Source organism: Cibotium barometz, chromosome 57 (assembly GCF_041138505.1).
Source record: "Cibotium barometz isolate CiBa-2024 chromosome 57, ASM4113850v1, whole genome shotgun sequence".
Lineage (NCBI taxonomy): Eukaryota > Viridiplantae > Streptophyta > Polypodiopsida > Cyatheales > Cibotiaceae > Cibotium > Cibotium barometz.
In genome coordinates, this window is record NC_141102.1 from 18164042 (window position 1) to 18190889 (window position 26848).

General features: G+C 38.0%; 1 protein-coding gene across 1 annotated transcript; it reads left to right on the plus strand.

Moving 5' to 3' along the window:
- Nucleotides 1-16739: 16739 nt before the first annotated feature.
- LOC147606522 (uncharacterized) lies at nucleotides 16740-21339 on the plus strand. Its single transcript, XM_086792222.1, has 2 exons — nucleotides 16740-16852; nucleotides 20778-21339. Exons 1-2 carry the CDS (start codon nucleotides 16740-16742, stop codon nucleotides 21337-21339), a joined length of 675 nt encoding a protein of 224 aa, XP_086648348.1.
- Nucleotides 21340-26848: the final 5509 nt, after the last annotated feature.

Genomic DNA, 26848 nt, shown 5'->3' on the forward strand with positions numbered 1-26848 from the left:
ATAGCACTACCATAAGTGAGCATATGCCTAGAGGGGTATCAGATTGGGATTCGAAAAAGGTTTCAGCAATATCTGCCAAATTTCGTACCGATTGGATCCCACTTTCCTGCGTAGGTACTCTAGAAGGTGCCCTAGACCCTATGGCAATGTCTATACACGTCTTGACCGCAAGTGCATAAGGTCAAATTTTAAGGAGGTTTTTTTTTCAAAAAAATCAAAAAATTTTCAGGTTGGCTCAAACTTTAATTTGCAGCGAATTCGAAATGTTCAATCTTCATGTGTGTGTACAGATTTCAGTTTCTCTATAGGTGCAGGTTTAATAGAGAACTTAAATGCACAAAATTAAAGATGCAGAAAACTAAACTAAGCTAAGAACAGAAAATAAAACGAACATGCAGAAAATTGAAACTGTAAAAATTAACGTCAGACAGCAAAAATTATCCTGAGTCATGGCAGACTTCCCATGTCTAGGTGCTACTCACTATGATGAGTGGATCTATGGTGGCACTCCCTTCATGAGTGCAATTAACATCTCTATCCCCCCTAGATCCCTCTCTTGCAAAAGTGAAGAAATGGGATTCATGCAAAAACTCAAGCATCATATGGTTCTTCCTATAGTTCTATTTTTCTTTACACCAATTCTCAAAAGATATTTGATTTGGTTTTTAAGTGAGTGTATATAAATTCTTGTGAAGCCTTAAAAGTTGTATTGATCTTTCTATATTTTAGGAATTTTCTCAAAGGAGGTGATTGTGTAAGGAGCCTTCACCCTTTAATGACATATGGAAAGAATCTTTCACTATTATAAGCAGGCCTATTTTTATGTATATTTTGATGAAAATAAACATGTAAAAAAGCCCAAAATCATTGAAATTCATGCTGGGAAAAGTGGTGGTATCGTTTTGTTGAAACACCCCCCAAAATAAATGTCAAAATAACCATCAAAATCAGCATTACAATAAGCATTGAAATTAAAATTGGTTAGTTGTATCGATGCTTATTTGGATAATTATTTTGACATATTTTGCGACGGATGCCAATTTTACATTTTTTTGGAATATATTGGTACATCCACACATCAACATGCAACATCAAAAGCAAGAAGATGCCTTAAAAATTTGAGATGCGCATTTAGGGCACTTAATCAAAGATATTATAAGTTAATTAGAGTTTTGAGGGAGGTCTTGAGTGGGAGAAACCAAGAGAGAGCTTAAGCTTGAGAGAGAAAATTGGTGAAAACCCTGCAAAACAAACATGAGCAAGACATATTAGCAAAAAAGGAAAATCACACACACACACACCCCACACCACAGACACACATAATTCAAAGTAGGGAAAAAGGGAAGGGCTACCTACTAGCTAGAGTCTCAAGGGAGGGCTTGCAACATGAGAGACTAAGGAGAACTTGTGAGCCTATAAAACAAACAAAACAAAACATGTTAGTCATTTTGAAAGAACACACACGCACCCACACCATAGACACACACACACAAAAGTAGAAGTAAGTGCAAGGGAAGGGCATAGATTAATTCCTAAGGGATGGGGCGTAGGTGCAGAGATGATTAAAAACCTTGGAAATAAGCTACTTCTCCCAAACCTTCAAAAATGCGGATAATTGACCCGACATCACTCTTTTAACAATCCCCATAGTTGAAAAAAGCATCCAAGAAATGTTTCTTGTTTTTTGATACTTATTTTGACGTTTATTTCAACCCCTGCTATCTATAACTTCAACATGCAATTTCTCATTCAAAATTTGAAACTTTTGGGTAGCTCGACACCTTTCCATTTAAAATTAGAATGTACCAACAACTAGGCCACGTATGAAATATAAAAGAGCTCCACCTACCCCTCATTTAAACCCACATTTGCATGCATGTATATTCAACGTACATGGAACTCATGAGTTCTATAAATATTTCAAATTTCATCGATTTAGAGGAAAAAACACTGTGCCCGTGCAATCTCATTTGCAAGTACCATGTTGCCCAGCGAGACGAAGAATTTTCAATGAGCACTTCAAAAAATGGGCTGTATCTCCAGTGGATTGCTTGCAACATCTAATTAATGGCCTCAATGTGCACCCACATAACAATGAGTTGGTCGATCACATGGATATCTAGCTTAAGCAGAGAAAATAAGGAGGGGTAAAGACAAGCTTAGTGGAATTGAAACCTGAGAAAGTTTTGGCAAACTCGGAGAAAGTTCTAGAGTATAACATATGGAAAACATGATAGATTCCCTACAAGACATAAGCCACAAAGTAGACAATCATGATTCAAAGAATGAAATAACATAAGAAGTAGATGAACAACAACAACGTGTGGAGCATGCTTCTTGAGAGAGGAGCAAGAGCTTGCCCATCTACCACTTAAGCATGGATCATGTGGTTTTGTTTTTCCCACTTGCCTCTCCATATCAAACTTGCAAATCAATATATGGGTTCAATATATGGGTGGTATGATATGAGCGTTTCAAAACTTATGAGGAATGTGTCCCTTCCCCTCTCTATGTTTCACATTTTTACATGATTAGTACTTAAAGTGGATGCCACATCAATGCTTTCTCTTTCTTCTTTACTATTCATTGTGTTATATCATATAGGTAATTCTACTAGAAGACAATGAGATACCTTCAGAGCATGCACGAGCAAAGTCAGTGTTGCACTATATAGAGATGGAATACAACACACACCATGCTTGTCCGAAGAAATGTTTTCTCTTTCGGAAAGAGTACGCCACTCTTCACGAGTGTCCATAGTGTGTTTCATCGAGATATAGGCAAAATATCCAAGCACAAAGGGTCCATGATAAAGTCTTATGACACTTCCCCATCATTCCATACATTCAAACAATGCTCAGATGCATCTTTAATGACTTGCCACCGGAACATCAAATGCATAGATAATTTATGCACGGGACCATTGATTCTTCAGCATGGAGGCATACCAAAGAGAAGTGGTTGGACTTTAGGGATAAGCCTTGTCACATTTTCCTTAGACTATCAATGGATGGAGTCTATCCACTTGGCTTACAAAGCTCATCATGGAGTACATAATCCATTTCTAGTGAAATATAACCTGCCATTATGGTTAGCAATGAACAAGATGCACCTTTTACCTTTCTTGATAGCTATAGGGAAGTACAAGGTGAAGAACATAGATGTGTACTTGGCTCCATTAATTGATGAGCTACACACGTTTTGGGATGGTATCCAAGTTCTCGATGCACCTACGTGGTTTGGAGAAAGAGCTAGAACACTGCAAGGAATACTTATGTGGACCATGCATAATTGGTCGGGCTATGGAGAGTGTTGTGTTGAGTTAATTATTTTATGGTTTTTGATCAAATATAATTTTATGATTTCTATATTGTGCATAACATTTTTTGTAGATCTCATCACAATGATTAGAATTGTAAGATCCCTGTTCCCACCGAGCAACGGATTCGGGGTACTGGCAGCGAAAGTAGCGCTTCTCGCGCGGGACAGGGGTCCCACACTCGGGGCCTCGCCCACGGATATCCGGATAAGAGACTAATCCGTCGGTTGTTCCAAAACCGAACCCGGAAAAACTTCCTTTACCGGAAAGCACGGGCGATTCCACCAAGATAACTTTTTACTCTAACGTAGTCAAGATCATTTCTGATCGAGATGATCCGATTACATCTATAAGATACTTAGTCAGTTCAAGGAAGAAACTTGCACTTGGATCATTGGGATCAACGCTTTTTTCCCCATTCAAGAGGCACAGCCGTTGATTCCTATCCATAGAACAGTTACTGTCCGGGATTTATTTATTTATTTTTTTTTTTTTTCTATCGTAAAAACAAAAGTTTGAGTCTCGGTTTATGGATCCATCAGTCCAGCCTAACCCCATCCAATCCCATGGGTTAGCCAACCGCCCAACCACTGTAGTGATGGGATCCAATTAAAAATTTGGTTAGGTTTTGTCCCGGGTACCAAGGAAAAGAGTTCCAAGGCCCCCTAGCCGGATGTTCATGCAAAATAAAACTAGTCACACCACTCACACACCCAATATGAAATTGCCTTTTTTTCAACCAGATTCAACCAGTTTAAAACAATCCTTTAATAAAACCATAGTATCATTGATCACCATCTTCCAATTTATCCAATTGATTCTTAATTTCCCATCATTCCTTCATCAGAGTATCTATGGCATCATTGGCAACTAGAACGCTCAGGAGCCGTTTCGATAGTTCCTAGCCCATAATACTTGGCAATATAATCACTTAACAAGATGGACTCTCGTTGAAGATCAGCAAGATCAACCAACAGATCCATATAAGGAGCCATGGACTCATCCATTGAAGACCAGCAAGGTCAATCAACCAGATCCATGCTCGATTTCAGAAAACAACTCCAACTCTGTTCCAATATCTTCCTCGACGCACGCGTGGGTATCCTAGGCAACCCAGAGCCCGAGCACCGTATGGTCAGCACCCTCTAGGATCCTTCGCAGGTAACCTAGCGCTTCACGCATAGGCCGCTTCCTTGGCCCCTCATCCACCGTACCGGAAGCTCACCATTTTAATCGCACCGAGGCTGGTCAAGACCTCGGCCGACCTTGCTACGCGAGACGTCCTTCATTGACTCCCCGTCAGCAGTTGCAACTTTACCATCACGACTTTAATCACAAGACGGTCAAAATGCTCCCCCCAGCATTCTTGACATAAAACAATCATTTACAAACAGCATTTACAAACAGTATTTACAAACAGTATTTACAAACAGTTTACAACACAATTTCTATTTTAACTTTCATTTTTCCACATTATCCTTTATCAATCTACATTACTTATTCCATATTCCATTTATATGTATACTCATCCCATCACATCATTTCTATCTCATCACTTCAGATTCCCTCACATCGCATATCGTATATTCACATCCATACATCCACATCTATATGCGTACATTCACATCTACATGCATACATCTACATCTCTATGCATACATCCACATCCACATTCACATTCACCTCCATACATCTACATCTACATGCATACATCCACATCTCCATTCACATCTACATCTATACATCTACATCTACATGCATCCATCCACCTCCACATCCACATCTACATCTATACATCTACATCTACATGCATACATCCATATCTCCTTCCCATCTACATCTATACATCTACATCTACATGCATACATCCACATCTCCATTCACATCTACATCTATACATCTACATCTACATGCATCCATCTACCTCCACATCCACATCTACATCTACATGTATACATCCACCTCCACATCCACATCCGTATCTATACATCTACATCTACATGTATACATCCACCTCCACATCCACATCCGTATCTATACATCTACATCTACATGTATACATCCACATCCACATCTATACATCTACATCTACATGCATCCATCCACATCTACATCTATACATCTACATCTACATGCATCCATCCACATCTCCATTCACATCTACATCTATACATCTACATCTACATGCATCCATCCACCTCCACATCCACATCTACATCTATACATCTACATCTACATGCAAACATCCACATCTCCATGCATAATAAAATTCTTTTAATTAATCTAGGATGATAGTTCCTAGAATATGGTAGAAAGTCCTCTTTTTATGCCTTGAATGAATTTATTTTATGCGTAATTTCTATAAAAATTTTGCCATAGCTCCGCTACTATGACTGATAAATCTCAATTTTTTTCTAAGGGATAAAGCTCATTATTAAAGAAATAATTAGAATGGTCTCTAATTGGATCATCAATCCATAATGGTCTTTAATTGGATCATTAAGAAAACAATTAGAATGGTCTCTAATTGGATCATCAATCCATAATGGTCTCTAATTGGATCATTAAGAAAACAATTAGAATGGTCTCTAATTGGATCATCAATCCATAATGGTCTCTAATTGGATCATTAAGAAAACAATTAGAATGGTCTCTAATTGGATCATCAATCCATAATGGTCTCTAATTGGATCATTAAGAAAACAATTAGAATGGTCTCTAATTGGGTCATCAATCCATAATGGTCTCTAATTGGATCATTAAGAAAACAATTAGAATGGTCTCTAATTGGGTCATCAATCCATAATGGATTGAATCATCAATGTGCATAAACTAAAAGCATAGCAAAAAGCCATTAATTTGGCCTCAAGAATAGCTTAATCTTGGATTAAGGAAAAGCTTTATGAAAAGCTTCATTTGGATTGAGAATGGGTCATGAGTATGACCATTTCTTGAGTGAGAGAGAGAATTTATAAAAACCATTAGAATTTAAATATAAGTGGAAATTAACTTCTATAGCATTTATTAAATTATGTAACTCTTCACTACTATTCACCAATTAACTTCATTAGCATTTAAAAAAAACCATACCAATTAAACTTCTCAAGCTTGAGAGGGGTTGAGAAGAGAGAATCATTGAGAAATCATAGAAAAGATCGAAATTCAATATACTTACCTTATGATTTGCTTGATTCTTTATTCACGGTAGAGGCCCCCAACCAATCAATTGGTTTAGTATGTTGATGGAGCCACCAATGGGGATTGAAGAAAGAGAGAAGTATCAAAAACTAGTGAATTATTAAAGAATTCACAGCTCTTGGCTTAGGTAGAGTAGAGTAACAATGCATAAGACACTCTATATTTTGGCTTAGGTGGAGTAGAGTGACAAGGCATAAGACACTATATATTTTGGCTTAGGTGGAGTAGAGTGACAAGGCATAAGACACTATATATTTTGGCTTAGGTGGAGTAGAGTAACAAAGCATAAGAGACTATATATTTTGGCTTAGGTGGAGTAGAGTAACAAAGCATAAGAGACTATATATTTTGGCTTAGGTGGAGTAGAGTAACAAAGCATAAGAGACTATATATTTTGGCTTAGGTGGAGTAGAGTAACAAAGCATAAGAGACTATATTTTTTTTTTCAACAAGGGGAGGCTTCTATTTATAGGAAAAATTGAGCTCCTAACCAAACAAACTGATTCTAGAATTTTCTAAATCAGTTTGGTCAATATTTGACCATTTTTAGGTCAGTTAAGCTAACTTTTTGGAACTAGACTTGAATTAGGAGAGAGGAGAGATAAAATATCTCAATTTTTATGAGTTTAAAACTCATTCAAGCATGTGAAATATGCACCTCCTTTAAAGAATTCCCCTTCCTTACATATGTGTCAAAATTGTACTGCTCATAGTTTTTTACTAATAAACCTTGTACATTTTCAACTCTTCATCTTATGTGAAATATGCACCTCCTTTAAAGAACTCCCCTTCCTTACATATGTGTCATAGTTTTTTTACTAATAAGCCTTGTACATTTTCAACTCTTCATCTTATGTGAAATATGCACCTCCTTTAAAGAACTCCCCTTCCTTACATATGTGTTTATTTACTAATAAACCTTGTACATTTTCAACTCTTCATCTTATGTGAAATATGCACCTCCTTTAAAGAACTCCCCTTCCTTACATATGTGTTTATTTACTAATAAACCTTGTACATTTTCAACTCTTCATCTTATGTGAGCATTTACTCATTTTTGGGTATCTTCTTTTACAATTTGGATTTATCTCCTCCCTACACATGGATTGATGCTATTGGCCCATAGGAACCTTAATTGGACCATAGTCTAAAGATTTATGAAAATCTAGACCCTTAGGCTAAGGTTCTTTATACCTATTTCCAGTTAATTCCAATTGCACATTGGAAAATTCTTTTTAAATTTCTGTTTCAGGGGAACTCATCTGAATTATAAGAGATATTTTTCTATCCAAAAATATTCAAAATATGAATATTCTCTCTCTAGAATATTTTCTCTCTCTAGGTTAAAACAGTTAGAAACAAGGTCTTTATATTTCTGAAGAGGGATTGATTACGGGGGAAGATACTAGACATCAAAAAGGGGGTTGGGGGAGGAATCTTACATTCTACCCCACTTAAAAAACGCGAGATGTCCTCATCTCGCAACTTGGGATAATTTCGTAAGATGCACGAATATGAGACTTAGAGAAAAATTTTAATCAAGATTAACCACCAAGAAAAGTCTTAAAGAAGGCAAGATTCAAAATAAGAACAAGATTTAAACTTTATTCATTCTCGGAACTTATACAGTAAAGATAGAAGAACTCTTTACACTTCCATAAGCCCGTCCATCATATGGTCACAAAAGCAGTCCTCACAAGCTGCACAAGTATAGGGTAACTCATCTATGGGAATGATTCTGCTGGTTATTGCCGCACCTATCTCAGTGGTATGAGGTGATCTAACAAAAGGACCTCTAAGAGGCAAGCCAAAAACGGGGTAAAGGCATATCTTCTCATGAGGAAGAAAACACGCCAGTAAGAAGACCCGCTCAGAAAACCCAAGATGCCTTGATCTCATGACGCAGTAGTATCGGGGACCCAAACCCAAAGCTTCAATAACCATGGCCAAGCGGACATTGTTACGAAAGTGCTGCTGACCCCAGGGTGTTACCCTAGTTATGTTTTGATAGGTCCGCCATTTGGTCTGCGCTACAGAAGTTCCTAGGTGAGGAAAAAGTGAGCGCTCATACTGTTCTATAAAGTCTTTCTTCACAGACTCTCTTGCGTCTTGAAGGTGAGAAATCATCAGGGATAAAACTAATTCCTGTTGCCAGGCCGCCATGAAGGAGATTACGAAAGAAAGGAGATTGATGGGAGTAAGATTACTGTGAGCGGTAAGTAAAAGTTACGACTTATATAAAGGAAGGAGCTAGCGTAACCTAGAAGCCAACGGTAACTTACCACTGAAGTTTTACCGTCTTTCCATGATTTGTGTTTGACACATTTTTCTATAGAAGGCATTAAGAATTTTGAGATGAGGAGATAAAAGAAACTTGTAGGCTAAGTCACCTACTTTCATTGAATTCAGATATAAGGATCACAATATCTCGGGGATAACTTCCTATACTCCCCAAGAGATAAAGAACTTCTTTTGGGCCATACTCGAATGAAAACCAAAACCTTGGTATCCAAAACACCGATTCTCACTTCTAAACTCATTGTTCTAAATCTTTAAAACAGGCGTGACTCCTGAGAAGTATTCTAGGAAAAGGGTCTTCCTTTTTTAAACAGAAATTTTCTTTTATTTTAGAGAGAGAATAATTATAAGATCAGAAGGAAGATTCTTACTCCAGTATACCTCGAGGGTTGGGGAGGAATCTTACATTCTACCCCACTTAAAAAGTGCGAGATGTCCTCATCTCGCAAGGTAGAGGATAGCTCTTTTTCTTAAGATCCAATTTTATTCTAGGGTTCCTTATATTCTGGTCAACCCATCAGAACACTGGGATAAATATCCCTTATATAGAACTCATCATTAAATAACAATTCATTCAGATCATGTCATTCATATCTTTAACATGATAATGGTCCATTAGACCGAAAAGTTTCCTTCGGAACATTCCTCCACGGAAATTTCAGTCAAGCGAGTTCTCAATTTGACATCCCTTAACTTGATCTACCGGTCAAGTATTAACAGTAGCAATCTGACAGCACAACCCACTAATCTCATAGTGATTTGCTGAATTCGTTATCATCATTCTAGTTATGAATATCATCACAGGGACTCGTCCCATTCCCCCTCATTGTGGTTTCATTATATTTCAACTAATTTTTAAAAATCAACATTTTTCAATCAGCATTTTCAATCAGAATCCAAATCAATTCATTCATTCTCAAACAGAATTAAAAATCATATCAATCACATTCGAAATCATCATCTAGATAGCATTAACGCTTATAATTTCAAGTCTTAGATTTACTCGTATATACTGTCAGTAAAGAGCTGCAGTATACTCTCGGTATATACGGGTAGTCACGGCTCTTGGAATTATAAGGTAAATACTATCATGTCTAGGCCTCAAGCAAGTCAGGGATTCTATATAATTGCGGTACTTCCATCTGAAGGACCAATTACCAATTTATGAATTTCAGTTTGAATATCAAATTGTATGAATTATCTCACACAATTATAACCTTCTTGTGTTTCTTGATAAATTTTTGATATATTTGTCTTCTCAGTTGATCTTTATTAACCAAATGCTCTGATACCAACTGTAAGATCCCTGTTCCCACCGAGCAACGGATTCGGGGTACTGGCAGCGAAAGTAGCGCTTCTCGCGCGGGACAGGGGTCCCACACTCGGGGCCTCGCCCACGGATATCCGGATAAGAGACTAATCCGTCGGTTGTTCCAAAACCGAACCCGGAAAAACTTCCTTTACCGGAAAGCACGGGCGATTCCACCAAGATAACTTTTTACTCTAACGTAGTCAAGATCATTTCTGATCGAGATGATCCGATTACATCTATAAGATACTTAGTCAGTTCAAGGAAGAAACTTGCACTTGGATCATTGGGATCAACGCTTTTTTCCCCATTCAAGAGGCACAGCCGTTGATTCCTATCCATAGAACAGTTACTGTCCGGGATTTATTTATTTATTTTTTTTTTTTTCTATCGTAAAAACAAAAGTTTGAGTCTCGGTTTATGGATCCATCAGTCCAGCCTAACCCCATCCAATCCCATGGGTTAGCCAACCGCCCAACCACTGTAGTGATGGGATCCAATTAAAAATTTGGTTAGGTTTTGTCCCGGGTACCAAGGAAAAGAGTTCCAAGGCCCCCTAGCCGGATGTTCATGCAAAATAAAACTAGTCACACCACTCACACACCCAATATGAAATTGCCTTTTTTTCAACCAGATTCAACCAGTTTAAAACAATCCTTTAATAAAACCATAGTATCATTGATCACCATCTTCCAATTTATCCAATTGATTCTTAATTTCCCATCATTCCTTCATCAGAGTATCTATGGCATCATTGGCAACTAGAACGCTCAGGAGCCGTTTCGATAGTTCCTAGCCCATAATACTTGGCAATATAATCACTTAACAAGATGGACTCTCGTTGAAGATCAGCAAGATCAACCAACAGATCCATATAAGGAGCCATGGACTCATCCATTGAAGACCAGCAAGGTCAATCAACCAGATCCATGCTCGATTTCAGAAAACAACTCCAACTCTGTTCCAATATCTTCCTCGACGCACGCGTGGGTATCCTAGGCAACCCAGAGCCCGAGCACCGTATGGTCAGCACCCTCTAGGATCCTTCGCAGGTAACCTAGCGCTTCACGCATAGGCCGCTTCCTTGGCCCCTCATCCACCGTACCGGAAGCTCACCATTTTAATCGCACCGAGGCTGGTCAAGACCTCGGCCGACCTTGCTACGCGAGACGTCCTTCATTGACTCCCCGTCAGCAGTTGCAACTTTACCATCACGACTTTAATCACAAGACGGTCAAAATGCTCCCCCCAGCATTCTTGACATAAAACAATCATTTACAAACAGCATTTACAAACAGTATTTACAAACAGTATTTACAAACAGTTTACAACACAATTTCTATTTTAACTTTCATTTTTCCACATTATCCTTTATCAATCTACATTACTTATTCCATATTCCATTTATATGTATACTCATCCCATCACATCATTTCTATCTCATCACTTCAGATTCCCTCACATCGCATATCGTATATTCACATCCATACATCCACATCTATATGCGTACATTCACATCTACATGCATACATCTACATCTCTATGCATACATCCACATCCACATTCACATTCACCTCCATACATCTACATCTACATGCATACATCCACATCTCCATTCACATCTACATCTATACATCTACATCTACATGCATCCATCCACCTCCACATCCACATCTACATCTATACATCTACATCTACATGCATACATCCATATCTCCTTCCCATCTACATCTATACATCTACATCTACATGCATACATCCACATCTCCATTCACATCTACATCTATACATCTACATCTACATGCATCCATCTACCTCCACATCCACATCTACATCTACATGTATACATCCACCTCCACATCCACATCCGTATCTATACATCTACATCTACATGTATACATCCACCTCCACATCCACATCCGTATCTATACATCTACATCTACATGTATACATCCACATCCACATCTATACATCTACATCTACATGCATCCATCCACATCTACATCTATACATCTACATCTACATGCATCCATCCACATCTCCATTCACATCTACATCTATACATCTACATCTACATGCATCCATCCACCTCCACATCCACATCTACATCTATACATCTACATCTACATGCAAACATCCACATCTCCATGCATAATAAAATTCTTTTAATTAATCTAGGATGATAGTTCCTAGAATATGGTAGAAAGTCCTCTTTTTATGCCTTGAATGAATTTATTTTATGCGTAATTTCTATAAAAATTTTGCCATAGCTCCGCTACTATGACTGATAAATCTCAATTTTTTTCTAAGGGATAAAGCTCATTATTAAAGAAATAATTAGAATGGTCTCTAATTGGATCATCAATCCATAATGGTCTTTAATTGGATCATTAAGAAAACAATTAGAATGGTCTCTAATTGGATCATCAATCCATAATGGTCTCTAATTGGATCATTAAGAAAACAATTAGAATGGTCTCTAATTGGATCATCAATCCATAATGGTCTCTAATTGGATCATTAAGAAAACAATTAGAATGGTCTCTAATTGGATCATCAATCCATAATGGTCTCTAATTGGATCATTAAGAAAACAATTAGAATGGTCTCTAATTGGGTCATCAATCCATAATGGTCTCTAATTGGATCATTAAGAAAACAATTAGAATGGTCTCTAATTGGGTCATCAATCCATAATGGATTGAATCATCAATGTGCATAAACTAAAAGCATAGCAAAAAGCCATTAATTTGGCCTCAAGAATAGCTTAATCTTGGATTAAGGAAAAGCTTTATGAAAAGCTTCATTTGGATTGAGAATGGGTCATGAGTATGACCATTTCTTGAGTGAGAGAGAGAATTTATAAAAACCATTAGAATTTAAATATAAGTGGAAATTAACTTCTATAGCATTTATTAAATTATGTAACTCTTCACTACTATTCACCAATTAACTTCATTAGCATTTAAAAAAAACCATACCAATTAAACTTCTCAAGCTTGAGAGGGGTTGAGAAGAGAGAATCATTGAGAAATCATAGAAAAGATCGAAATTCAATATACTTACCTTATGATTTGCTTGATTCTTTATTCACGGTAGAGGCCCCCAACCAATCAATTGGTTTAGTATGTTGATGGAGCCACCAATGGGGATTGAAGAAAGAGAGAAGTATCAAAAACTAGTGAATTATTAAAGAATTCACAGCTCTTGGCTTAGGTAGAGTAGAGTAACAATGCATAAGACACTCTATATTTTGGCTTAGGTGGAGTAGAGTGACAAGGCATAAGACACTATATATTTTGGCTTAGGTGGAGTAGAGTGACAAGGCATAAGACACTATATATTTTGGCTTAGGTGGAGTAGAGTAACAAAGCATAAGAGACTATATATTTTGGCTTAGGTGGAGTAGAGTAACAAAGCATAAGAGACTATATATTTTGGCTTAGGTGGAGTAGAGTAACAAAGCATAAGAGACTATATATTTTGGCTTAGGTGGAGTAGAGTAACAAAGCATAAGAGACTATATTTTTTTTTTCAACAAGGGGAGGCTTCTATTTATAGGAAAAATTGAGCTCCTAACCAAACAAACTGATTCTAGAATTTTCTAAATCAGTTTGGTCAATATTTGACCATTTTTAGGTCAGTTAAGCTAACTTTTTGGAACTAGACTTGAATTAGGAGAGAGGAGAGATAAAATATCTCAATTTTTATGAGTTTAAAACTCATTCAAGCATGTGAAATATGCACCTCCTTTAAAGAATTCCCCTTCCTTACATATGTGTCAAAATTGTACTGCTCATAGTTTTTTACTAATAAACCTTGTACATTTTCAACTCTTCATCTTATGTGAAATATGCACCTCCTTTAAAGAACTCCCCTTCCTTACATATGTGTCATAGTTTTTTTACTAATAAGCCTTGTACATTTTCAACTCTTCATCTTATGTGAAATATGCACCTCCTTTAAAGAACTCCCCTTCCTTACATATGTGTTTATTTACTAATAAACCTTGTACATTTTCAACTCTTCATCTTATGTGAAATATGCACCTCCTTTAAAGAACTCCCCTTCCTTACATATGTGTTTATTTACTAATAAACCTTGTACATTTTCAACTCTTCATCTTATGTGAGCATTTACTCATTTTTGGGTATCTTCTTTTACAATTTGGATTTATCTCCTCCCTACACATGGATTGATGCTATTGGCCCATAGGAACCTTAATTGGACCATAGTCTAAAGATTTATGAAAATCTAGACCCTTAGGCTAAGGTTCTTTATACCTATTTCCAGTTAATTCCAATTGCACATTGGAAAATTCTTTTTAAATTTCTGTTTCAGGGGAACTCATCTGAATTATAAGAGATATTTTTCTATCCAAAAATATTCAAAATATGAATATTCTCTCTCTAGAATATTTTCTCTCTCTAGGTTAAAACAGTTAGAAACAAGGTCTTTATATTTCTGAAGAGGGATTGATTACGGGGGAAGATACTAGACATCAAAAAGGGGGTTGGGGGAGGAATCTTACAAGAATGTTTGGCAAGGCTTTCAATATCTGCTTCTAATGTATGCCCTATATGTAGGCCTAGATTAGAGGCCTAATACTATCCAACGAGGGCCACAAAAAGTATCTCCTTGACAACCATGAGTTGAGAGAGAGATTTCGAGGGACGCTTCCTTGTATGCTTAAGCCAAGTGATTGGAAGAGGGCATGGAAAATGGATCCAAGTTGTTCACCCCCCAAAACTAGAGTGATATTCTAGTTAATCATCTTCTTGAACCAATGCACATATTCAACAACATAGCTGATATGCTTTGGAAAACCATTATAGGTGATAGTAAGGCACAAAGGGATGATCTATAAGAGGTGGATCACATGTAGCACTCACCATAGGTATGGAGCAGACCTCATGGGAAGGTTATTCTCCCTAGATCACCTTGGGATTTTACCAAAGAAGAACAACAACGTGTAAAGAATTGGATCAATGAGTTTCATACTCCCACTGGTTTCTTGCATTGCTTGAAGGGACCATTCAAAAAGGATGAATCTTGATCTTGGTGGCTTGAAGCCTCATGACTGGCATAAAATCTTACAGTTTGTGTTACCAATAGCCATTAAGGATTACCTCACCAAGGACAATATACAAGATTGGTGTAATGGTACGACGGTGGATATCAAAGAAGGAGATTAGAAGAAATACATTGGAAGAAACTCATCTAGACTTCATTGAAGTAGTTACAATGGTGGATAAATTTTTTCCAACAAGTTTTTGCACCTACTATTGGTTCATGTGGTTGATGATGTTGATATAGGGGTTGTCCATAGCTAATAGATGTTTTCCTAGAGATTTATGGACATTGAAGGGTTTTTTTGGTCAAAGAACTCACGTTGAGTGTAGTATGGAAATGGGATGTCTTGTTCAAGAATCTCTTGTATACATAATAGAATTTATTAGTGCGTCTAACCTAGTTATTCCACGACTGTGGATACAAGAAGAGGATGATCGACTCGGTGGAGGTAGAGCCTCAAGGACAAGGCCTTCAAAAAATAATGGATATGGAATTGCAAGAGAAGGTCAATAACTTTTTCATCTTGAACTCACATGCTATGGAGAAATGGATTGAGAGGTATAACCTAGAAAAGAGAAAAAGATACCAAGATCATTTGAATTTTAGAAAGAGTCGAACAACCCGAGCATTGCCATACATAGATTCTCTTGCTTAGCTTCCAGAATTTCATTATAGTAGATGGCTTCAGCAAACCATATGACAAGTAAAAAAAAATGGCGAGGCTTTAAGCCACAAGGAGGAGGAGCTTGCATATGGTTGTGATTACCATGTAACGGAGTTATTATATGTACATAAGAAATTGTAAGACATAGTCTTGTATAAGTTTTTCTTTTTTCATACAATTTCATGATCTTCTTTTTCTTGCAATATCGCAAATTTGGTGCGCTTTTGGTCATGTGGTCATCACTTTTCAATGGAGTGAATAAATAAGAAGAGAAAAACATTTGATGCAGTGTCAAGGATAATTTCATATAAGAAAGGTTCTTAAGTACAAGACCTGAACAATGAAGTTAGTATATTGTGAAATGATACAAGACATTATCAAGGTTGGGTCCAAAAAGTTTTTTGTCTTCATTTTTTATGTGAATTAGTTCAAGGTGGTGACTCAAGGACCACAAGAAATGTCCATGCACAAAGATAATAGGAGTAGATTTGTTCAAGTAGACTCCATAAAGATACAAATAGGCCAAAGGAACACACTTGTGCTACCAAAGAATTGTGAACAGGTCATCTTTAAAGGCAGACCCGAGAGATCATAGGTGGTTTTTTGTAATCCGAGTTGATCCACACAATAAAAAAATATTTAAAGATATGGAAATATGAAATGAAGTAGATGTTGAGCAACGCACTCAAGAAGCATGAGAAGTAGATATTGATCTAGTTGATGAACAACTAGAAGAAGGGTCAAATGAAGGTATAGTAATTGAACAACTAGAACTTGAACTAGAAGCAAAAACAACGACTAATTTCAAATTTGAAGAAGAACTAGAAGAACAAATTTTAACATAACCACCTCCAATGCCATGAATAGAAGAGGACGATATGGATGAACTACCTTCTACTTCTACAATAAACGAGGCTCAATCCATTGATGCAGATGTAGATAGAGAGGTCTTTCTAGAAATAGATGAATTTAGAGCCATGGATCTAGCTGAGTATGAGAGAGTAGATGATGAACTATAACATCATATTTCTTTTTTATTTGATAAGAAATATATATTTTTGTCATAGTTTTCTTGCTTTTATGCATAATTGAGGCCTCTACAATGGTACTAACCACATGCAAGCATTAGATCTTAAAAGGATGTGGAGGTGTGAAGGCCGTCATGTAGAGGCTAGGGGGCTTCTCAGGCGCTGACAGGTTGGCGCAGCTGTACACAATTTTCCTCTTTAGGAACTCACAAAAATATTAAAAATGTCATCTAATGTTTCTTCTCTCTATCTGTCACAACTCTCTCTCTTCCTCTCCTCTCTCTCTCTCTCTCTCTCTCTCTCTCATGATACACTTCACAACTCTCTCTCTCTCTCTCATGATACACTTCACAACTCTCTCTCTCTATCACGATAGGTGTGTAGATGAGGAGTGCTTTAGGAATACAAAACATTATTTTCCTCTCTTTAGGAACTCACAAAACTATTAAAAATGTCATCTAATGTCCCCTCTCTCTCTATCTGTCACACCTCTCTCTCTTCCTCTCCCTCTCTCTCTCTCTCTCTCATAATACACTTCACAACTCTCTCTCTCTCTCTGTCCTCACGATAGGTGTGTAGATGAGGAGTGCAACATGTATACACTTGATAAGTAATAATGCACTTGTTGCAGTTGTCTCACATTCGATAATGTATTGCATGATGTTGAGTTCAGTAATATTGTTTGATATTCCATTTTTGTTTGATCATTGATAAGTAATGATACACTTGTTGCTCTTCTCTCACGTTTGATGATGTATTGGATGATATTGATTTCAGTAAAATTATTTGATATTCCGTTTTTGTTTGAACATTGATAAGTAATGATACACTTATTGTTGCTGTTCTCTCACGTTTGCTTTGATGTTGATTTCAGTAATGTTGTTTAATATTCTGTTTTTGTTGTGTTTAGTGATATTTGCTAGATTTATGAAGACGACCAACATGCTTTCCCTTGAAGAGCGTAAAATTGTTCTACGAGCAATTTGCATTCATCACAGTGTCACAATGTGCAGATGACGTCGTCAAAAAGATCAATGAGTCTGAGATACTCATGCGAGATCTACTAGAGCAGATATGGAAAAATGCACAGCGTCGACTTCGAAGCGGAGGCAACGCTGAGTTGCCTCCGCTTGATATAGACAAAAGATAGCAGATTTCAACCATCAACATATAACACGAACCATTTTGGAGAGCATGCATGTAGCATGCAATGATCTTAGAGATGCTGCCCTGCCTGAAGCTAATATGCATCATCTACAGTTATGGGACGCTGTATGGAGGCAACGCTGAGTTGCTTGATATAGACAAAAGATAGCAGATTTCAACCATCAACATATAACACGAACCATTTTGGAGAGCATGCGTGTAGCATGCAATGATCTTAGAGATGCTGCCCTGCCTGAAGCTAATATGCATCGTCTACAGTTATGGGACGCTGTATGGAGCGAGCAAAGAGCCAACAGGAAGGCATGAAGGCGCTGGATGCAGAGTCACTCCCCAAAAGAGTGCGCATTGCCCATGACGTCGCTGCAATGTCCAGCCAGGCAGATGCGAGTGGGACAGGTGGATAGATAAATAGATAAATGTAGCGGTCAGTATGCGCTATGGATGCTCAATTGGGTGCATTTCGAGAGCATACTGGCTCTCCGAATGGACCAATTGCACATCCATAGTGCATACGGACCGGCTGACGGTCCGTATATGCTATGCTAACGCATTTGGGTGCATGTCAATTACACCTTGAAGAACTATTTTGTGCAAGGTTACTATAAGCCTCTAATATGGACATAAGTACAGTAAGAAGGTATGATTACAAATTAACTAGTTTCTGCTGAGGGAAGAACATTATTCCTAACCTAGGGATAAGCAAATATGCATTTTGCGCTACCATAGCATTTACAAACACTTCTAGGATGATTTTGTATGTGTATTATTTTTGTTCAAGTTTTCTTTGATTTTTAATGATATTAATATGACATTAATATTTTATGAATGCAAATTCCGGATCATCCTCTGGGACACCGCCTCCTCCCACTCTTCCTATGCGTCCATCTGTAGTTGCGAGAGGAGATGGTTCCTCTTCTTCCACATCATCTACGACACTAGGCGACTCACAAACATATTACATTGAAAGAATCCCATGTTGGTGTGCAGCATGCCATGGCACTCATCGACGAATGCGACGCATATGTTTTGCCCATATGGAGCAGTATGGTCCATGTCCTGATATGCCACCGCAAGAGGAACGGGAGCATCCCATGGTAAGTGATGTCATTTTAGAACTATGTATAAATTCATATCCAAGTTTACTCCGCAATTAATCGTGTTCCATGTGTGTCTCACCCTTCATATAATCAGCAATGATGCATTAGTCAGCACGTACGAGTTCTACATCCTCGATTTCATGAGGATTGTGAAGACCATGGAATTGATCCTTCATTCCTTCCACGCACACGATATGGTCAAGCCGTTTTTCAGTTGCAAATGGAGGCATCATCAACTTCTTTTCCCCTCAGAGACATTGGGTGATCATCCATTGCCTGATCGTCTTCTATCTCTCATTCAAACGCACGATCGTAGATGCTATGGAGGATGGTTGGGAGCAGCCCTTCCAGCAGACGGAGAGGTTTTCAGCTTTTGTTGGGGTGCTCGATATGTGATTGCACCATCTACCATTCCCAATGGTGGACGAGGTCTCTTTATTGCACAGGATTTACGCATGCCCGCAAACTCAGAGGTGACTCTTATGTCATTTTGTGGGTCCATTTATGGTTGGGGCGCATGGCATGCACTTGTTCGCTTTATCAGAAGTATGACAACATAAGGGCTTTGTGCTAATGCGGCCTCACTCACCGAAAGAAACGTTAGATATAATTGTGGATCGCGGCTTTATATTGATGGAAGACCCTATGCTCAAGGAAATATAGCAGGGCTAATCAATAGTAGTAGAGGGAGAAATGAGAGAACAAATTGTAACTTTATGGAGTGTGAGAATAGTCACGAGCCATGTTATATGATTAGAGATGTACCCATATATATAGTAGTGTGTGCTACAAGATCATTACAAGCTGGCGAGGAATTATTTGTAAATTATGGAAGGCGTCGGCCATCACCAGCCCCTCTTTGAGAATGAAATTTGAGATAAAGTGTCGGCCTCTTAAATTATGTATGTTTCAAATAATGTATCCAGCTTTGTAGCCCAATCAGCATTTAATTTTGACAAATATTTGATGATATATTTCATTGTCTCGTCAGTAATACAACTAAGGGTATTTTAGTGTCTTGTCTAAGGTTATCTTGAGTATAGATTTTTGCTGCTAATATGCTTGAATTGTGTTGTAAAAAGGGTTTTAATGTTATGATTATATCACTTAATAATTCGATTGTTGTTACTTTAAATCATTTCTTCATGTAGACTATGTTTATACATGCAGTGTCCAGATGTTGAGGGTGTATCTAGCTCTCACCGAAGTCACCATATCTTGCCAGAGGAGTACATGAGGCTTTTACGTACACAAGATCCAAGTACATATCAATGACTTAGAGATGAGTACAATGCAAAATGCAGAGAAAAAGCGACCAATGAGGGACATGTTGATGATGACATCAATGAGTTTATCGACGATTGGTTCCAAGCAAGTAGTGAAGAAGAAACTTGTCCGCATGAAAAATTTCTATGAGAAGAAGCTTCAAGGCCCATCTACGATGGTGCATCCATATCAAGATTGAGTGTGACCTTACTCATCTTGAATCTCCAAACACGCTACCAATGGAGTAATGCATCGATTTCTGCATTACTATCGTAAGTTATATTTGTATTTTGTTTGCATAAAAATAATGGCTCTCAATCACTTTTGTGCTCATTAAATATTTACAATTGAGTGGTAGGCTTCTTTCAAACAAGATTCTACCATCAAACAATGTGATCCCAAGGTTGAGGGACGAGGCAAAGAAAATGATCGCATCCCTTGGACTCGAATACAACACAATTCATGCATGTGTCAATGATTGCATTTTGTATCGTGGAGAGTATGAAAATGCAACCACTTGTCCCAAATGCGGTATTGCTCGTTTCAAGGCAAGAACCTTGAATGTCCCTATGAAAGTTCTGCGACACTTTCCCTTGGCACCACGAGTTGAACACATCTTCTGCAGCCCTGAAATAGCCAAGCTTATGGATTGGAGTTCGAGAAATGCAAGTAAAGACGGAGTCATGAGGATTCCAAGCGATAGCAAAGCATTTAAGCATATCGATGCTACATGGCCAGAGTTTCATTGGGAGCCTCGCCATATAAAATTTGGAGTTGGCTTGGATGGAATCAATCCCTTTTCCATGCAATCAAGCAAGTGGTCAACTTGGCCCGTAGTTCTTATCAACTACAACATCCCACCATTCATGTCAATTAAGAAAGAGCATTTAATATTGTCTTTGTTGATTCCTAGTATGTGACAAATATTCTCATTTCTAAATAGCACACTCATTTCTATTTGAAAAATGTCAAATTTAAACGATGCATCAATGTAGGGAAGCAGCAAGTTAAAGACATCAACGTATATCTTACACCACTCATTGATGACTTGCAACAAATATGGAAAGGAGTAAATGTTATTGATATGTCAAAACTTGTGGGTAATAGAAGTTTCAAGGTTCGTGGCATTTTAGCATGGACAATACATGACTATCCTACCTATGGCTTTGCATCAGGTATAGCAGGGCTCTTTAGTTGTTTGTTTGTTTATACAATCAAAAAATTTGGATGTTGAAAACATAAAAATAATTTTTGTTTCTCTCAGGCCTATCAACAAAGGGTTACAAAGCATGTCCACCATGCGGTGATTGGCTACGCTCCAAATATAGTCGAAGTTTGAGTAAAAATATATACCTTCGACATCGACGATTTCTGCCTCCAGATCATGTGCTACGTTCCAAAGCGAATGCGAGACATTTTAATGGCAAAGTGGAGAATGGACGTTGTCCAACATGAATGACTCCAAGAGATTGGTACGTCAAGTGAAAAACGGACCTCTAATGGATCCGGAGGCAGAACTTGCAAGCAATAATGATGACGAATATGATTTGCGGCAGTCGTCTCGAGAGGCAAGAAATCAATGACACAGAATTCCTCCATATGGTATACGTTGGAGTATTGGAAAGATCTAAAAATAACTCATTTGCTTGATCCCATGCACATATTTAAAAATGTTGCACACTCGCTTTGGAATCATCTTATGGGCTTCAAGGATATAGAGGCTGCAAGGGCAGACCTAAAGATTTGCAACTGCAAACGATCACTATGGCCTATAATCAATGAGGAGACAGGAAATATTACTTATTCACAGGCACCATGGGTACTCACAAAGCAAGAGATAAGCGTCATCAATGAGCGGATACGATGCATACGTACTCCTACGGGATATGGTGCTTCATTGCAAAACATGTTTACCATGGATGATAACTCTCTTTCGGGTCTAAAGACACACGACTGGCATAACTTCATTAAGGTATGGTGCCTCTCTTACATGTATCGTCAATTTCTAATGAAGGTGCCATTACATTATCATTTGTTAACACGAGCTAATCTGTGTGCAGCACGTCTTGCCACTTGTTATCGACGGTTGTTTGACTGAGGGTATTAGGGATGTTATATATCGATTGGGATCATTAACAAGGTATTGACAGTGGAACATCATATTGTTCTTACTTCTTTGTCATAAAAATCTTATGCTAATCACATTGTTTCTCTTTATAGATGGATTACATCCAAAGAGATCGACTCACATGATATCCCACAACGAAAGCTAGAGTGTATTGAGCTCCTTTGTCTAATGGAGAAGGAGTTACCTACCTCCTTTTTTGACATTCAAGTCCATGTTATGATCCATCTCGTTGAAGAGATAGAGATTGCTGGGACCGTGAGTACACGATGGATGTTCTGGGTTGAAAGGTACATGGGGGTATTGAAAGGATTTGTGCGCCAGTGACGAGCAAGACCCGAGGGATCCATGGCAGAGGGATGGCTGCTTCACAAGTGCATGTATTATCTATCCGAGTACTTGCAACATGTGGATAACAAAGCTCCTCCTGGTTGGAGAGAAGAACAATCTGACAACGAAACCACAGAGATGTTATGTGGGCAAGGGGTCCCACTAAAGATAAGTGCTAAGGAGAGGGAAGCGCTTAGTAATTTTGTGGTGTATAACTCAGATTGCATGCAAAAATGGATTGACAAGCATGACAAAGAATGCAAAGAGAGAAACAGGAGAAGTAGGGCATCCAAAAAGGGTCGGAGTGCACCTCCAACGATGAGCCTAGAATGGTTGAATACACATATCAGAGAGATGCGAGGGTAGGGGTTTGAAATCTCACGAGAAGAGTTTGAGCTTAGCCTAGGATGCGACACCATGGTAAGTTTCTCCAATGTTATATTTTAATTTGAATAATACTACATGTTTTTCTGGATTCTAACCATACATGTTCATGTGGTTCCCATGTGGTTTTAGGTCCGAGCTCACAGTAACATGTGGGTGTGTGGTCAGCATCTCCGCGTCAAGAGGATTGATGATCTTCGTGTTACTCAGGACTCTTGCATTGTTGCGTCCTTTCATCAACTCTCTCGTGCAAGTGCTTGTGACACAAATTTGATTGAGGATGAGCTCGGCTACGTAGGGGATCTGGAGGGCATATACGAAATTAACTATCGTGTTATGAAACAAGTACGCATGATTCGTTTCAAAATATTATGCAAACCAAATGATTGAAATATTCAGCATCTTTGAGTAACAAGTTTATATACATTATAATATTGCAGGTAATTTTGAAGGTGCATTGGTTTCGAGCGGAGTACAAAGGAAAAAGGGCCACCTTGAGGCACGAACAAAGCGGCTTCTGGTCCGTTGACTCATCGAAGCTCCTACGAGCAACCAAAGAGCCCTATCTCTTCCCGATGCATGCGCAACAAGCTTTCTTTTACAAAAATCCAAATGGCAATCCATGGTGGCAAATTGTTCATGTGAACCCTAGAAGCCGAAGATTGTTTGATACCACCTTTTCTACTGAGCGTGAAAATACACCACACACAACAATGACCTCTACAGAGCTCGACAATATACCACACACAACAATGACCTCTATATCACATGGGCAAGGAGATACAATTCTTCACATTAGAGAAGCAAATTTGATTTCACAAACAAATGTCACACCACCCTCAACGGATGATGAAGGGGATGATTTGGGTAAAGATTTATCGGATGATCTAGGAGAAGATCTACTAGAGGCTGACATTGAGCAAATCTCAGAATCCACCTCGAACAATGCTCCACTCCCTGATGGACTCGGCATATGCCTAACAGAGATGGAACTTCAAGAGGCTATGGCTGACAACGACGAGGTGTTCTTAGAGATTGATATCTTTGGCAAGGCATAGTTTCCAATTGTTCATAAACAGCTTGGCTCATCAAATTCAAAAGAAAATGGTAATGTGTTTCTACCTCGATATCCTTTTTTTCATCGCTTGTTTTGATTGTACATGATACTAACTATAGGGTGGGGTGGTAGGGGGAGCCTCTTGGTCTTAGAGTGGCCTTATGCTACTACTTAGAGGTTCGATTCCCCTTAGGCTTGTGTTCTATAGTCATGAGTCCATGTACTATGCGTGTGTGTGTTTTGTCTTACAGGCAAAAGTGTTGTGAAAAGAGCTGATCGTGAAGCTAATTCGCAATGAGCAGCTGATGTGGTTGATGATGTAACTGACGATGCTGATGTGGCATCAAGAGCTGAGGTGGCAAAATAGCAACATCTAGTTAGGGTGTGCAAGCATCTAGTTAAGACTGGACTTGAGAGGTTTCCGAGACAAGTAGGGGAGAGAGGGTATAAAACTACTCATACCCTATATACCTGCTTTATGCCAGAAAGAACTCGCTTCTGCCAGAAGAAGCTGGCTTTTTGACCAGTAAAGCTGCCCTTTTCCTCTGATGGCGAGGAAGAACTATGCACAAAAAGAAGAATTGGTGGGCTAATTTGTGTGTGTGTAAGTGCGAGAGTATGTGAACTTTCTAGAGAACGTTTCAGGTGTTTGACGTTCCAAACTTTCTTTATTTAATTTAACAATAATTCAACCATATTACTCAAAGAAAGAAGTAGACTTGAATAACATAGCAAAGCAAATAATTGTACCGTGCATTGTTCCGTCGATGCTTTAGAAGCGTTTGCATCTGATGCAATACAGCGGTCTCGTCCCAACCAATGCCGAACTCCTGCGCAAGGATTGCCAAGACATATTTCTTGTCATTATCATCTTGATCCCTATAATTTGAAAAAAAAAGTCACTTTAGTTAGATTTATCATTTGATATCAATGTATACAGAGATTTTAAAAAATACATGAAAGAATTGGACTTACCGCTGTTAGGTATTTTTTTGGTAATATTTTCTTAGCATATGTACACACTCACGGATGGCATTTACAAATAAAGGATGTCCATCTCCAAGGGCCAAGGGGGGTATAAGGCCACATGTGAACGGATCCAACAGAAATATGCAATGTGTACAGTTAGTTATTGGTTTACCTGGATAAGTAATAAATGGAAGAAGTGAGAGATGAGAATCAGTTTCACAAGACAGGTTTTAGCACTATCATGTATGGACAAGGTTGTTGACAAATAATGTGAGCATGCAAAGCATTATTTTTTTTTAAAAGCTGGATAGGGACCCGTTAGAGGAGGTCAGCTACAGTACCGGTTCTTGGCATTTCATGGGAAACAAAGGTATGTGAGGTGCAAAGTCTTCCTTGAATGAAAGAGTCACCTTGGGATTTAATACAAGGCTTGCTAAAAATAGAAGGTGGCCTTGGATTGCCTTAAAAAATTCTTCAATTTGCCTCATTTTCAAAAAGGCGCCGTGTGGAGGTGGGGGAGCTCTCTTGTAAGATTCCTCCCCCAACCCCTTTTTGATGTCTAGTATCTTCCCCTGTAATCAATCCCTCTTCAGAAATATAAAGGCCTTGTTCTAACTGTTTTAGCCTAGAGAGAGAAAAAAATGCTAGAGAGAGAATATTCAGATTATGAATATTTTTGGATAGAAAATTAACTCATCTTATTAAAATAAGTTCCCCTGAAATAGAAATTCAAAAAGAATTTTCCAATGTGCAATTGGAATTAATTGGAAATAAGTATAAAGAACCTTAGTCTAAGGGTCTAGATTTTCAGAAATTTTTAGATTATGGTCCAATTAAGGTTCCTATGGGCCAATAGCATCAATCCATGTGTAGGGAGGAGATAAATCCAATTTGTAAAAGAAGATACCCAAAAATGAGTAAATGCTCACATAAGATGAAGAGTTGAAAATGTACAAGGTTTATTAGTAAATAAACACATATGTAAGGAAGGGGAGTTCTTTAAAGGAGGTGCATATTTCACATAAGATGAAGAGTTGAAAATGTACAAGGTTTATTAGTAAATAAACACATATGTAAGGAAGGGGAGTTCTTTAAAGGAGGTGCATATTTCACATAAGATGAAGAGTTGAAGATGTACAAGGTTTATTAGTAAAAAAACTATGACACATATGTAAGGAAGAGGAGTTCTTTAAAAGAGGTGCATATTTCACATAAGATGAAGAGTTGAAAATGTACAAGGTTTATTAGTAAAAAACTATGAGCAATAAAATTTTGACACATATGTAAGGAAGGGAATTCTTTAAAGGAGGTGCATATTTCACATGCTTGAATGAGTTTTAAACTCAAAAATAATGTGATATTTTTATCTCTCATCTCTCTTGAACCAAACCAAATCAAAATGGAACCAAACCGAATCAAAAAGTAACCAAACTAGGTCCAAATCTAGTCCAAATTCAACCAAACTGACTTGGAAAATTCTAGAATCAGTTTGTTTGGTTAGGAGCTCAAATTTTCCTATAAATAGAAGCCTCCCCTTGTTGAAAAAAATATAGTGTCTTATGCT